This window comes from Citrus sinensis, chromosome 3 (genome assembly GCF_022201045.2).
Source record: "Citrus sinensis cultivar Valencia sweet orange chromosome 3, DVS_A1.0, whole genome shotgun sequence".
Classification (NCBI taxonomy): Eukaryota; Viridiplantae; Streptophyta; class Magnoliopsida; order Sapindales; family Rutaceae; genus Citrus; species Citrus sinensis.
Genome location: NC_068558.1, coordinates 46,385,255 through 46,397,244, shown reverse-complemented (window position 1 = coordinate 46,397,244; position 11,990 = coordinate 46,385,255). Strand labels below are relative to the sequence as shown.

Below are 11,990 nucleotides of genomic sequence, written 5' to 3'. Positions count from 1 at the left end.
CATTTGAAGATGTTTTAATTGGCTTTATATAGAGCATGGTTTAAGGTTTTCACATCTAACTAGTATGTGATTAATTAATAATTACGAAGTGAGTATCCCAATTAATATAATCCATTGTCACCAAGTATGTTGTTATACATATGAATACCATCCATTGAGAGATGGAACTCCACAAATTAGACCTCAATGATTTGATTCCAGTCCCATTAAAAACTCGAATTGTCCCTAACATGAATAGATTTGGAATGAGATGCAACAGTATCTATAGAATAATAATACAATCAGCAGCAATGGGCTGAACGTTTTTCATCCTGCTTCAGCAATGAGGCATCTTTTAGTCGTAGCACTTGCTGAGTTGTTAAGAAATATAAAACACAAGATGGAGAATCCAGTTGCACGAACTCTTAAAAAAATAATTAAAAAAAAAAAAACAAAACAAAACAGACTGCTGCATCAAATTCAAGTCATAATTTCCAGAATCCTGAAGAAATGGCCTCAGAACCCTGAAGACGAATTTTTGTTAAGCTCAAGAGTCCAGAATAACCGTTTCTGTAGTTTCATCTAATGAGCAGGGCAAAAGCCAGAGATCATCGTTTCTCAACGGAAGAAGCAACCGAGAAATGCTGACCGTTAACTTTGGTCGGTGACAAAAATAAATAAAAGTGCTTCTACAACTGCAATGTATTTGAAGAGGCTCCTAAGTGGATTGGCCACGTAACCGAAAGTAAACATAAAACTTTCAGCCCACGCCATTACTTGTCTCACAATCAAATATTGGAACTCAAAACTGTTAAGTGGTTGGTTGCTTTGCTTAGAGAGATAATATTGCTTTGAGACCATATTCGGATGTTACATTATCCAAAGGGAAATGCTCCTCGATTGTTAAATTTGACCCTGGTGATTGAACTGAATTTCAATCATGTAATGGCCGAAAAACAAGCAACAATGATTCACAATGCAGTCTCTGCTCCGCCCTTTAATTCATTGCATAGAGAACATTGAGAGAGTACTTTTTCTCCCACTACTTTCTGCAAGTTTTTATCCGGAAGAAGTTAATTCTGCCGCCCATTCTTGTTGTGAAAGAGCTGTGATAACTTGCAATTTTCGCTAGTTACATTAATATCATACATGAATATGATAATCCCTTGTCGCTGGTAGATCGCTAGTACTTATCGAGCTTATTAGAAAAAAAAGAAAAGGAAAATTCAAACGGAGTTTAGTATGTAGTAACCATGTGATGCAAATTATGTGTGAATGTTAAGCTGACCAATTTCCTATAAACATGTGTTTTTGCCATAAACGTTAGAAACCAATTACTATATGCACATGGCTATTGAGCTGGGTTGAACTGTACATTAAGAAATTAACGTATACATTTTGTTGATTTGTTCAGGAATATCGGACTGAACCTGTTATCCTTTCAAAATGGTATGTAGTAGTACTGCAGTTGAAATTGAACTAATTGTAAATTATCACGCAGTTGAATAACTAGATGGGGGACCGATGAAAGTGAAAGTTATGGGAAGAACATGGGGGACTTATCAACCGCCCACGCATCTGATTTCTTGTTATTCCGTTTCCCTTTTTCCAGAAAGGTCATATGCAGACAGACTCCACATTCTCAAAAAAGAGCCAATCTCTCTTTCTTATGTGGAATTGGATGGTTCCCGCCACAAAAAAGACCCATTATAATATTAAAATGCACCATGAGTTTTTCAAAAGTTCTTTCCACTAAGCTTGCTCTTATTATATAAATAGGGATTCAGCCTTTCTGATTCTGCATGTATTTCCAAAGCCAAACCTAGTTATACTATTTGGCAAGTTGCTCGAGTGCTCACCGAGTTCACTTACCCAAACTAGCTTCTTTCAACTTCCCAATATTATTCGTTTAGTTCACTATACTTAAAATACATTCACTCTCAGTTTGTCAATTGCTTCTCAGCTCAGAGTCTTTCCGTTTAGTTCCTGACGGTGACTAAGCAAAATTTGTGCTAGTGAAAATTACCATTTCTAAGAAAGTGCAAATCTCCTCTGTTACTAACAGAACGGTTTCAGAGAACATTGAGCTCAAAATGGCTTATTCTAGGAGGGTATCAATACTTATATTTTGTATTTGTTTTCTTGGCTTCATCCTTTCTGTCCAAGCTAGAAGGCATCACTCTATAAAACACAAACACACCCACCACCACAATACATATGAATTCTCAGAAACTCCTTCTCCTTCTCCTTCACCTCAGCTCACCGATCCATCTAATAACACTAATGCCCATAATTCCGCTAATTCTCCTTCTCCCTCGCCAGAGGCCGATAGTCCATCGGATGATTGGAATGCTGATAATTCTACGGCTGCTTCTTCCCCATCACCTGAGCCTTCTAATCCACCTAGTGGCTACAATGCTATGCGTGCTCCTTCTCCTTCAACTGAACCTGCTAACCCACCTAACAAGGGGAATGGCTATGACTCTCCAGGTGCTCCATCTGCTTCCCATGCGCCTACAAATCCCCTTAATGGCTACAATTTTACCCGCACTCCTTCTCCTTCATCCGGTCCTGCTGCCCCACCCAACAAGGGGAATGACTATAACTCTCCTGGAGCTCCAACTACTTCCCCTGCTAACTCACCTGATGATGGAAATGTCATAGATGTACGTAAATTTGGTGCCGTTGGAGATGGCATTTCAGATGACACTGAAGCATTCAAGATGACATGGGACTCGGCCTGCCAAAAGGATTTCGCAGTCATCCATGTTCCCTATGGTTTCTCCTTCATGATTCAATCTACAATTTTCACAGGTCCTTGCCAAGGCAGCATAGTATTTCAGGTAATTATGTTTGCTCTCGTCCTGCTGTATTCTAGATTTTTCTTTTTTTTTTATTTGGTTCATAAAAAGGACTGATTGAATTTGGTGATGTGCCACATTATGATTACTGAGAAGGTTGATGGCACCATTATGCCTCCTGACGGACCGGAGTCCTGGCTACAAAAGAACAGTAAGCGTCAATGGCTGGTCTTCTATAAAATCAATGAATTGTCGCTGCAAGGAGGAGGTACAATTGATGGCAGAGGGCATAAATGGTGGGATCTGCCCTGCAAACCACACAAAGTACGTTGCTAATTTTTCTCATATAATGTCTTTTACTTTTGTCCTTAACATTATTGCTCATCTCCCATATCACTTGCATAGGGCATTAATGGGACAACATCGCCTGGACCATGTGATAGCCCCATTGTAAGTTGTGCTTACTAGTTAATTCAAAGGTATCTTTGTCTTGTTTCTGCTAATTTAAAGCATCATTTAACTTCTTATCAAATTTCATTATGCAGGCTTTAAGATTCTTCATGAGCTCTAATTTGACTGTGCAAAGACTTAGAATCAAGGATAGCCCCCAGTTTCACTTCAGATTCGATAACTGCAAGAATGTCCATATAGAATCCATTCATATTACGGCTCCTGCCCTGAGTCCCAACACCGATGGAATCCACATTGAGAACACGAATGGCGTTGAAATATACAATTCAGTGATCTCCAATGGTTTTATCCCCAAAACTTCTTACATCTTCAGAATTTCTCAATTTATTACTGCCCTCAGAATCTCACTAAACCAATTTTTCCACGATCTTTTTGTAGGTGATGATTGTGTATCAATTGGATCAGGCTGTTATGATGTAGACATTAGGAACATTACATGTGGACCTGGACATGGAATCAGGTACATTACTAGTTAATTTTGTCATCACGGTTTTGTTCGTTCTTATAAGCTAATTACAATTCTGAATATTTTCAGCATTGGAAGTCTAGGGAACCACAATTCGCGAGCCTGTGTGTCTAACATCACAGTTAGAGACTCGGTGATTAAAGTGTCTAATAATGGAGTTAGAATCAAGACATGGCAAGGTGGATCCGGAGCTGTATCAGGAATAACATTCAGTAATATTCACATGAACAACGTTAGAAACCCAATTATAATTGACCAATACTACTGTCTCACCAAAGACTGCACCAACAAAACATCAGCAGTCTATGTATCAGACATATTGTACTCAAACATTAAGGGAACCTACGATATTCGTAGCCCACCAATGCATTTTGCCTGCAGTGACACGGTGCCATGCACAAACTTGACACTCTCTGAAGTTGAGCTTCTACCAGCTAAAGGGGATTTAGTTTCGGACCCGTTTTGTTGGAATGCGTATGGAGATTTGCCAACTTTGACGATTCCACCGGTGTCTTGCTTGCTGGAGGGGATTCCTCGATCACTCTTGGATAATGAAATTGATCATTGCTGACCCACTAGATTCGCATGTAAAGCTTAGGTCCAAGATATATGTAAATAATTGAAAAATGAAATCACGAGTGTATTTCTAATTATGTGATGATTGCAGAGTGGTGTGTATTATGATGTATGTGGCCAAGAAATCACAAAACTGTTTTTAATTGCATCAAATATAATATGTAGCTCAAAAAATTTATTTATTTTAAAACTTTGATGCAGGTTCAATTACTATAATCTCCTTGCCGTTGTAATTATAAACAAGACCAACAAATTGACCATACAGTAGTGGATGGGGGTTGATAAGGGACACCCGCACCAACTCTTTTTACTTTTTACCAATAGCATTTCGCTATAAAGTGGATTCTTAGGCAACATTATTGTTATTTATTTGCCAATATATAGTGACCCGTAAAACGGAAAGGTGTAGCTATTGCCGGCACCTATTTGCCTTTTGATTTTCATCATTAAGTTTTCCTCTTTCTGGTGCAGCATAGTGCAAGAATATGTATCAACATAGACCCAACAATAGAAACTTTATAAATTGTGAGGAGCACAGCAGCGACATTGTCATTTGGTCTCATGTGCCATGGCCATCGCTTTGTGTTTGCGCAAGAGCTTGAGCTAGCTAGGATAGCATGTTCAGGCACTCAGTAATACTAGACTAGACATCATCATTCATATTACTAAGAGTAAAAGATAAAATCTTCCCTCATGTTTCGAGAAATTAGCTATTTTCCCATCATGTCTTAAAACCCACCTAAACCTCCTTGATGTTATTAATATTCCATTGACAGTCCACTATGTGCTTCTACATAATATTTAAGTCCATTCGTTTTTAAACTATCAGCATTGTTGATTTAAACTACTGAATTGTCCTCTAAAATATGTATCATAGTACTTGACAATGTAACATTAGGAAGTTGAGTTTCTGATGAATTTTGAAATATGAGAGGGAAATAGCTAATTTCGTTAAACAAAAGAGACGGTTTGGATCATTCTTCCAATCATTAATTGCTTCATGCAAGTTACGGTCGTATATATAATCACCATCCGAGATTATGAATATGAATCGCGCGCCCCTTGAAAATAAAATATGCAAATGATGACAAAACAAGCATTGGTCACCGGTACGCTGTGAAATTAACTAGAGGGCTATTTCTTATTCTTAATGTAAGATTGATGGTCATCATTTTTACAAAGAGAACTCAAATGGTCGCTTACTCAAATGGTGGCTTTATCAACTAGTTAGATGCATGGCAATTTGAAGTAATCCACTACAAGCCGCAGTTTTAGTGGTGGACATAGCGGCAAATTATTTGTTTAAGATATCTTTTTCTTACTAATACAAATCATAAATTAAGCGGAATATTGCAGCTTTGTTTATGCCATATAAAATGATCGAATATGTGTATTGGACATTGTGAAAAAGGCCATATAAACAAATTAATTAATGCAGTGCAAAAGAAAGAGTATGAAAATCCACAACAACTACAAGAAAAATATAATGAAGAATATTTATATAGAGTTGGGTCCGTGGAAGTGAGTGATTTGAAGAGAATTGGTCAATTCAAGAAGAATCGTCGATTTCAGAAATGAACAACTATTTTAATAATATTGGAGGCTGTAATGTGGAGGGACGGCCATCTCAATCTATGTTGCACGCGTAGTGGCTACTAAATCATATACAAACAACAATATTGTTATTGTGCAATCAATAAATTTATTACCAAATATCGAAGAGTAGAGTGTATTGTAGACTTACGTGCTCTGGAAAAGTGACGGTCGGTGCACGGGCTTAAATCCAATTGCCACCCACCAAATTCACCTTTTCAATCCCTCTCTCTCTCTCTCTCTCTCTCTCTCTCTCTCTCTCTCACTGAATAGTGAATATGGGCTCTGGGCAGCGTTAAAGAGAAGTTGCCTGAGCTTGAGTGGATGCAACTTTTTTAACCTAATTTGGGCATTCTTCATTTTCTAATTTTTCCTGGTTCGGTTTTATTTCAATTTGACAACTTTATTCGAATTGAACTGATTAACGAAACTGCTATTTCTTTGGATTTTTTTCCCGTAGCAACGTAGTTTGAAAATATTTTGGATGGTCCAGTGTATAATCATCTATCAACTTGGATTCAATGCTATTTTTGTTTTTTTATGAGATTATTTTGGGAGTTATTGAATGAGAATAAAAGTATAATTAATTTTTTGTATAACTCATGCATTGGATCCAAATGCATCTTTTATATGTATTATTTTCTCGTGTGTATTTATTGCTTAGGTAGCGTTTATTTTTTTGTCTAAAATTTAAATAGATCTGAATTTTGCTGAAATTTGAATATGAATGATAAGTAGTATTTGTTTACATAGTGTATATTGGCAATGACTCTGTGGTCATTTGAATTTGGCTGAAATCTTTTTACATAGTATTTTTTAAAATAAAGATTAAAGAATCTTTTAAACATAGTTATTTGACATTTTATATCCTTATAAGTAAAACGGATGAAAAGATTAAATTTTAAGAAATAAGTATATTTGATATAGATATTTTTAGGATATAATATTTATTTTCCATTCAAACCTTTTCTAATTCAAATAAAAGTAAAAAAAAAAAATCTATTTTTTCTGTTCATATGTAAATATATGAAAATCACACATACATTATAAAAAAATAAACAAAAAAATTAAAAATAAGTCCAAAATTAATAAAATTTTAACTTCAAATATTTAACAAACAAGCGCTCTTATTTGATTTATTAAGAAAAAATTTTACTCGCTTTCTTTGAGTGATTGATACACTTTATTTTCCCTTTTAGGTGAGAAAATAATGTTAATGTGATAGACAGCAAAATGTAGACGGTCAGCCCATCATCCAGTCGGAATAGAAGCTGACAGTTGTGAAGTAGTAAGCCGATTGGAGTTATTTTTTTATTTTTATTTTTTAAAGCTCATCCTTAATTTTGGTATGCTCAAATATTTTTAACAGAAAAATTATTCATATTATATGAGTGTGTGTGTGTGTAATATATTACTAGAATTTTTTTTTTATTATTTTTTTTTTATTTTTTATTTTTTTTGCTGATAGAAAAATGCTTAAAGGATACAAATGGGAGACGTAAAATTTATACAAGTTAGATAGTTGAGTGCTCTAGTTTTGGTCGTTGATACTTGGAAATTAAGTAAAAGTTCTGAAACTCGAGTACTGCTTCTGCTGCCATAAAAATGGAGAGGATGCTGCCGCTGCCATGGGCATGGGAGGCTGCTAAAGTTAACCCACTCTATAAAGAGAGAAGGAATAGGAATCTAGCCCACTAACAGCATCAGCATCTCTTTCGTCTACCCACTATATCACAATATCATGCGACGCCGAATTGCCGATGCATGCATATAATAATTATATATATATACACATATTTATTATAATCTTTTCTTTTGGTCGGCTTTGTGTTTGTGACATGGGGTCATGAAATCACACTTATTGGCCGTTCTTGTGTAATAATAATAATAACAAAAATCAATAAAGTGTTGTCTCCACTGGCAATAGAGTCCCTTTTAAGTGGTTTGATTGGGTTTGCTCCTCAGTTCGAGTCGCAGGGAAGTTGCTTTTATTGGGAGAACATGTGCCTCCCGATTCGAGCGGGAACTTCTAATCTGAGTTGTGGTACAGGCTTAAAGGTGTCTCCCACAGTTGGGCCCTCCCTAAGATACCTCGTGATTAAGACAAAAAAATAATAATAACAAAAAGAGGACAATTTCATTACCTGGAATGAGGGGAATTTAGGCACCTACGACCTACCCTGCTCTTTTTTTTTTGTTTGACCTACCCTACCTAAACGTATTGTTTTCTTCAGGTTTCTGTAGAAATGTGATAAGGTCAAAAATCCAAATGGTCCATTTGGGTCCAATATAACCAATTTGAGGAATGATACCAAAGTCTAAGGCCACGGATCCAGGCCCGATTCTCTTAATATCTTACTAACACTAATCATTTAATTTTTGTGGGGACGCGAAGAAGTGAAGGACCAGACCAATAATACAGTTCGTCCTATCAACAGTCAACTTGGAATAGTCGACAATTTCTTGGCATAATTCATACAATCATACTGCAAGAAGAAGATAAATGGAAAAAATAAAAATAAAAATGCTAATGAGTGGCAAATCGAATATGTACTTCATGTCCAGTACTCCACTAATGCTACGTTTGGGAGCTATAACTAAGTATACGATTAGATTAACTTTAGAACTAAATATGTATCCCATACTTGATAGTTTTTTCTTTTGTTGGATGTGATTTCTGAGTGATACTGGGATTTAAATTAAAATAGCAAGAATAAATTAAAAATGAAACAATTCAAATGAAACACTTGAGCATCTTGATTTACACTCAACACTTTGCTATAAGCTTCAGATTCTTTTTTAGTTCCAATGAATTGATAAGAGGAGTATTTCCACTCCTCATAGTCTTTATTTTAATAAATAAGATATCAAGCACTCATTGTGGCAAGAGGAAATAATCTTCTGCTAAATGTGGTGTTAAGTACATGTTGTGCTAGGTAATAACAATCCCATTGTCAATAATGTGGCAAGATGAATCACTAATAATAGAGGGGAGTTTCTCACTAATATATATAGTGTAAAGTGCTCATCATGTCAAACAGTAAATTTATTGTTAAGCTTGATTTATGATCTTGCACTAGAGACTCAATATATTGTGTAAAATCTTATCTAAAATCTAGATAAGATTATTATTATCTGTTAACAATGAGTTAAAATAATCCACATAAATAAATAAAAAAGAGTTAATAATCTTATTAAATTAAACTCATGGATTATATTGAGATTTCACCTTTAACTTAACTTAAAACTAAATTAGTCACTCATATTGAATTAGGAGTAAAATGATAATTTTACACTAAAATACGTAGGAAATACAAAATAAAGAGAGAATCACATAATGAAACTCAAACTTTGATTCAAAGCTCTCGAATTAAGGGGCGAGAGTCTCTTATTTATAAATACAACATGTAAATTATGGTCATCGATGAAAACAACTTGGACGCTTATAATTGCACCACATGGCAAGCCCTCATTGGATGGAGCACATCACCAATGTTGTGATTTGGTGAATTGCATGTAACATACATGTGTTTTTTAGTCCAATAATATAGTGTCATGACATCAGTCAATGCAAAAGTTAACTAGCATTAATTTAGTGTATTGCACATATCATAAGCTCTTTTTTAAGTCTAATAGGATGCTGTAACATCATCGGTCAATGCAATAGAATGTTATTGCATTATTGATCAATATCACGTCAGTTGAGTCCCAACAAAATCATAAAACTGTGATTTTATCCTTTATACTCTTCCTAAGGTTTTTATCTATTTTGAGCTCAAAAATACTACTTGTTTTGCTATCTGATTTTTTGCTAATTGTAAATAACTAAAATACCACTGAAATACATAAAATACTCAAATTATAACAAAACACACAAAATCAAAGTTTAAAAGACTTCAATATATAAAAGTAAAATGTTAGTGAGACTTAGAGTGCAAAATGATGATTTTCTTTTTATAAATATACATACTTCAGCACTCAACAATAGAATTAGAAATAAAAGAAAAAATTGTTCATTTGTAATATTTCTCTTACATATAGCACCATTTTTTATTTATTACTTGAAAATTATTTTTTATTATGCTCTTATAGTCTAATTAAATTGGTATGTTGCTTCAATATAAATTAGCTATTTAATAATTTATTACAATAATTGATTGTATTAAATTTAATAATCACTAATGTAAAATTAACAATAATCATGAAAATTAATAATACCAGTAATTATTTTATTTTATTTATGTTATTTGCTAAAATTTTGATAAAATAAAATATATCTAAAATATCTAATAAAAATTTAATTATATAATTAAATAGTCTTATTAATCTATATTGTTTGTTATAATTATAATTACCCAATAACTAATTTACTTTATATTCAATGTTTTATTATTTACCTTTAAATTAAGTTTAATTATTACTCTTAAATATTCATAAATAGTATTATTTTTTATATTTAAGTATAGTTTAACAACGTCCGTCCAATTGGATATTATACAAAATATAAGACAATATTATATAATTCAATTTAATCCAATCCGATCATAATATATACTTAGTCTAATGTAATGATGCATACCAAACACAACCGATTGTATATATTATCTCTATAATCTGCGACGTGACGTGGCTTAGAAAAAATCAACACAATAATTATTTCCATCAGATTATATATGGTTTTCTTGTTCAGGACACGTATGTGGTTCTGGTCGGCTCTTATTCCCATTTCATCTAAGTTTCAGTTTTTACATGATGATGTCCAGGAAAAAACTCCTCAAGTTAATCTCCGAAAGAATGAAAATATCATATGGCTGAGTTGACGGTGAATTGATCCAGCTGGTGGTGGGTAGGAAATTTCCTTTGAGGTTGAAGACAATTACAATGGACCCATTAATTAACAATAGCTTGTAAAGTGACACGTTCACCAAAACGTTTCTTTTTTTGTCTTTTTTCGTCTCCTTCACGAATTCTTGTGAATCAATGGTTGTTTGGTAAAGAAGTTACTTTCTTTATATATTCTCGGAGAAGTCTAGAGCCGACAAGTCTCGGCGGTCACACTATTGTACTGGACAATTTTGATCAATTTGTTTTTTATATTCCTTTATTATTATGTATGGCATTAATCCACAAGTCTTTGAAATGTCGTGACTGATAAATCTAAACTATTATTATTATTATTTATTATTTTTTTGGAAAAAGAAATTGACTAATTGGTTTCATCTGTTTCCACCAAGTTTAACAAATTAATAACAAAGACGATTTTACAATTACTTATATTTATGTAAATCAAATCCAAAGCACAGGGACACCGCGAGAGACACATGCATTGAGGAGCAAAACTACTACCATAAAGCAAAAAGGAGAAGGGATGCATCTAATCCAATGTCATAGGACGCACGTCATGTTGTAGGTAAAAATGACGACACGTCACACTAACTCGTGATCCCATATACATATTTACTAGGTTTGTAATTACCCAAATATCATGCTTATTACCACCATCATTAGTACTATGGTAGCAAGCATCACGAGGATATATTGGTAAATGAAAACTTGAAAGAAATTGACACCAGTAAAATTGACAGAAGAATATAGCTAGCTAGTTAGCTTGACGGAGACCAAATATATATATATGTATATATTTAAATGAGTTGAAGGGTTATGAAGGAGAAGCAACGGGGAAGCAACCTCGAAAGTATATTATTTGTCTGATTGTGTGTATGAGCTCTTAATTAATGACTAGATGGTTGATGGTCGGTGAATAGCGTCTCTGTGCATCCCACGATCCAAGGCACAGCAAACATTTAGTACAGATCATGGACGACAACAACACTACATCTGCAAGCAGGAAGAGGAAACATAATTGCCATGACCGCGATGATGGAATAATAATTATCGAGCAAGAGGAAGATAACGAAGAAGAGAAGATGGAGAAGTTCTTTGCCCTCGTTCAAAATATTCGAGAGGCTCGTAATCATCTGCTGAACGGTTCAAATGCGAAGAAGCAGCTGGAGATCATGGAGACTGTCAGATTTAACAAAAGAAAGCTTGAAGGTCAAGTTGAAGTTTGGAAGCCCACATTTCGACGTGAAGATTTCTTGGAA

At 34.3% G+C, this 11,990-nt stretch overlaps 1 protein-coding gene across 1 annotated transcript; it reads left to right on the top strand.

Moving 5' to 3' along the window:
- The first annotated feature begins 1,405 nt into the window (after nucleotides 1-1,405).
- Nucleotides 1,406-4,486, top strand: LOC102615679 (polygalacturonase At1g48100). The gene is made up of 6 exons (XM_006492396.4): nucleotides 1,406-2,822; nucleotides 2,937-3,104; nucleotides 3,186-3,230; nucleotides 3,326-3,533; nucleotides 3,630-3,711; nucleotides 3,787-4,486. Exons 1-6 carry the CDS (start codon nucleotides 2,073-2,075, stop codon nucleotides 4,286-4,288), a joined length of 1,755 nt encoding a protein of 584 aa, XP_006492459.2. The 5' UTR covers nucleotides 1,406-2,072; the 3' UTR covers nucleotides 4,289-4,486.
- The last annotated feature ends 7,504 nt before the right edge of the window (nucleotides 4,487-11,990 follow it).

Excerpts from the sequence above, each read along its gene's own strand:
- LOC102615679 (XM_006492396.4), top strand. The coding sequence starts at position 2,073 with ATGGCTTATTCTAGGAGGGTATCAATACTTATATTTTGTATTTGTTTT. Across the intron at positions 3,105-3,185 it reads TGCCCTGCAAACCACACAAA|GGCATTAATGGGACAACATC; the intron begins GTACGTTGCTAA and ends TCACTTGCATAG. Across the intron at positions 3,712-3,786 it reads GGACCTGGACATGGAATCAG|CATTGGAAGTCTAGGGAACC; the intron begins GTACATTACTAG and ends GAATATTTTCAG.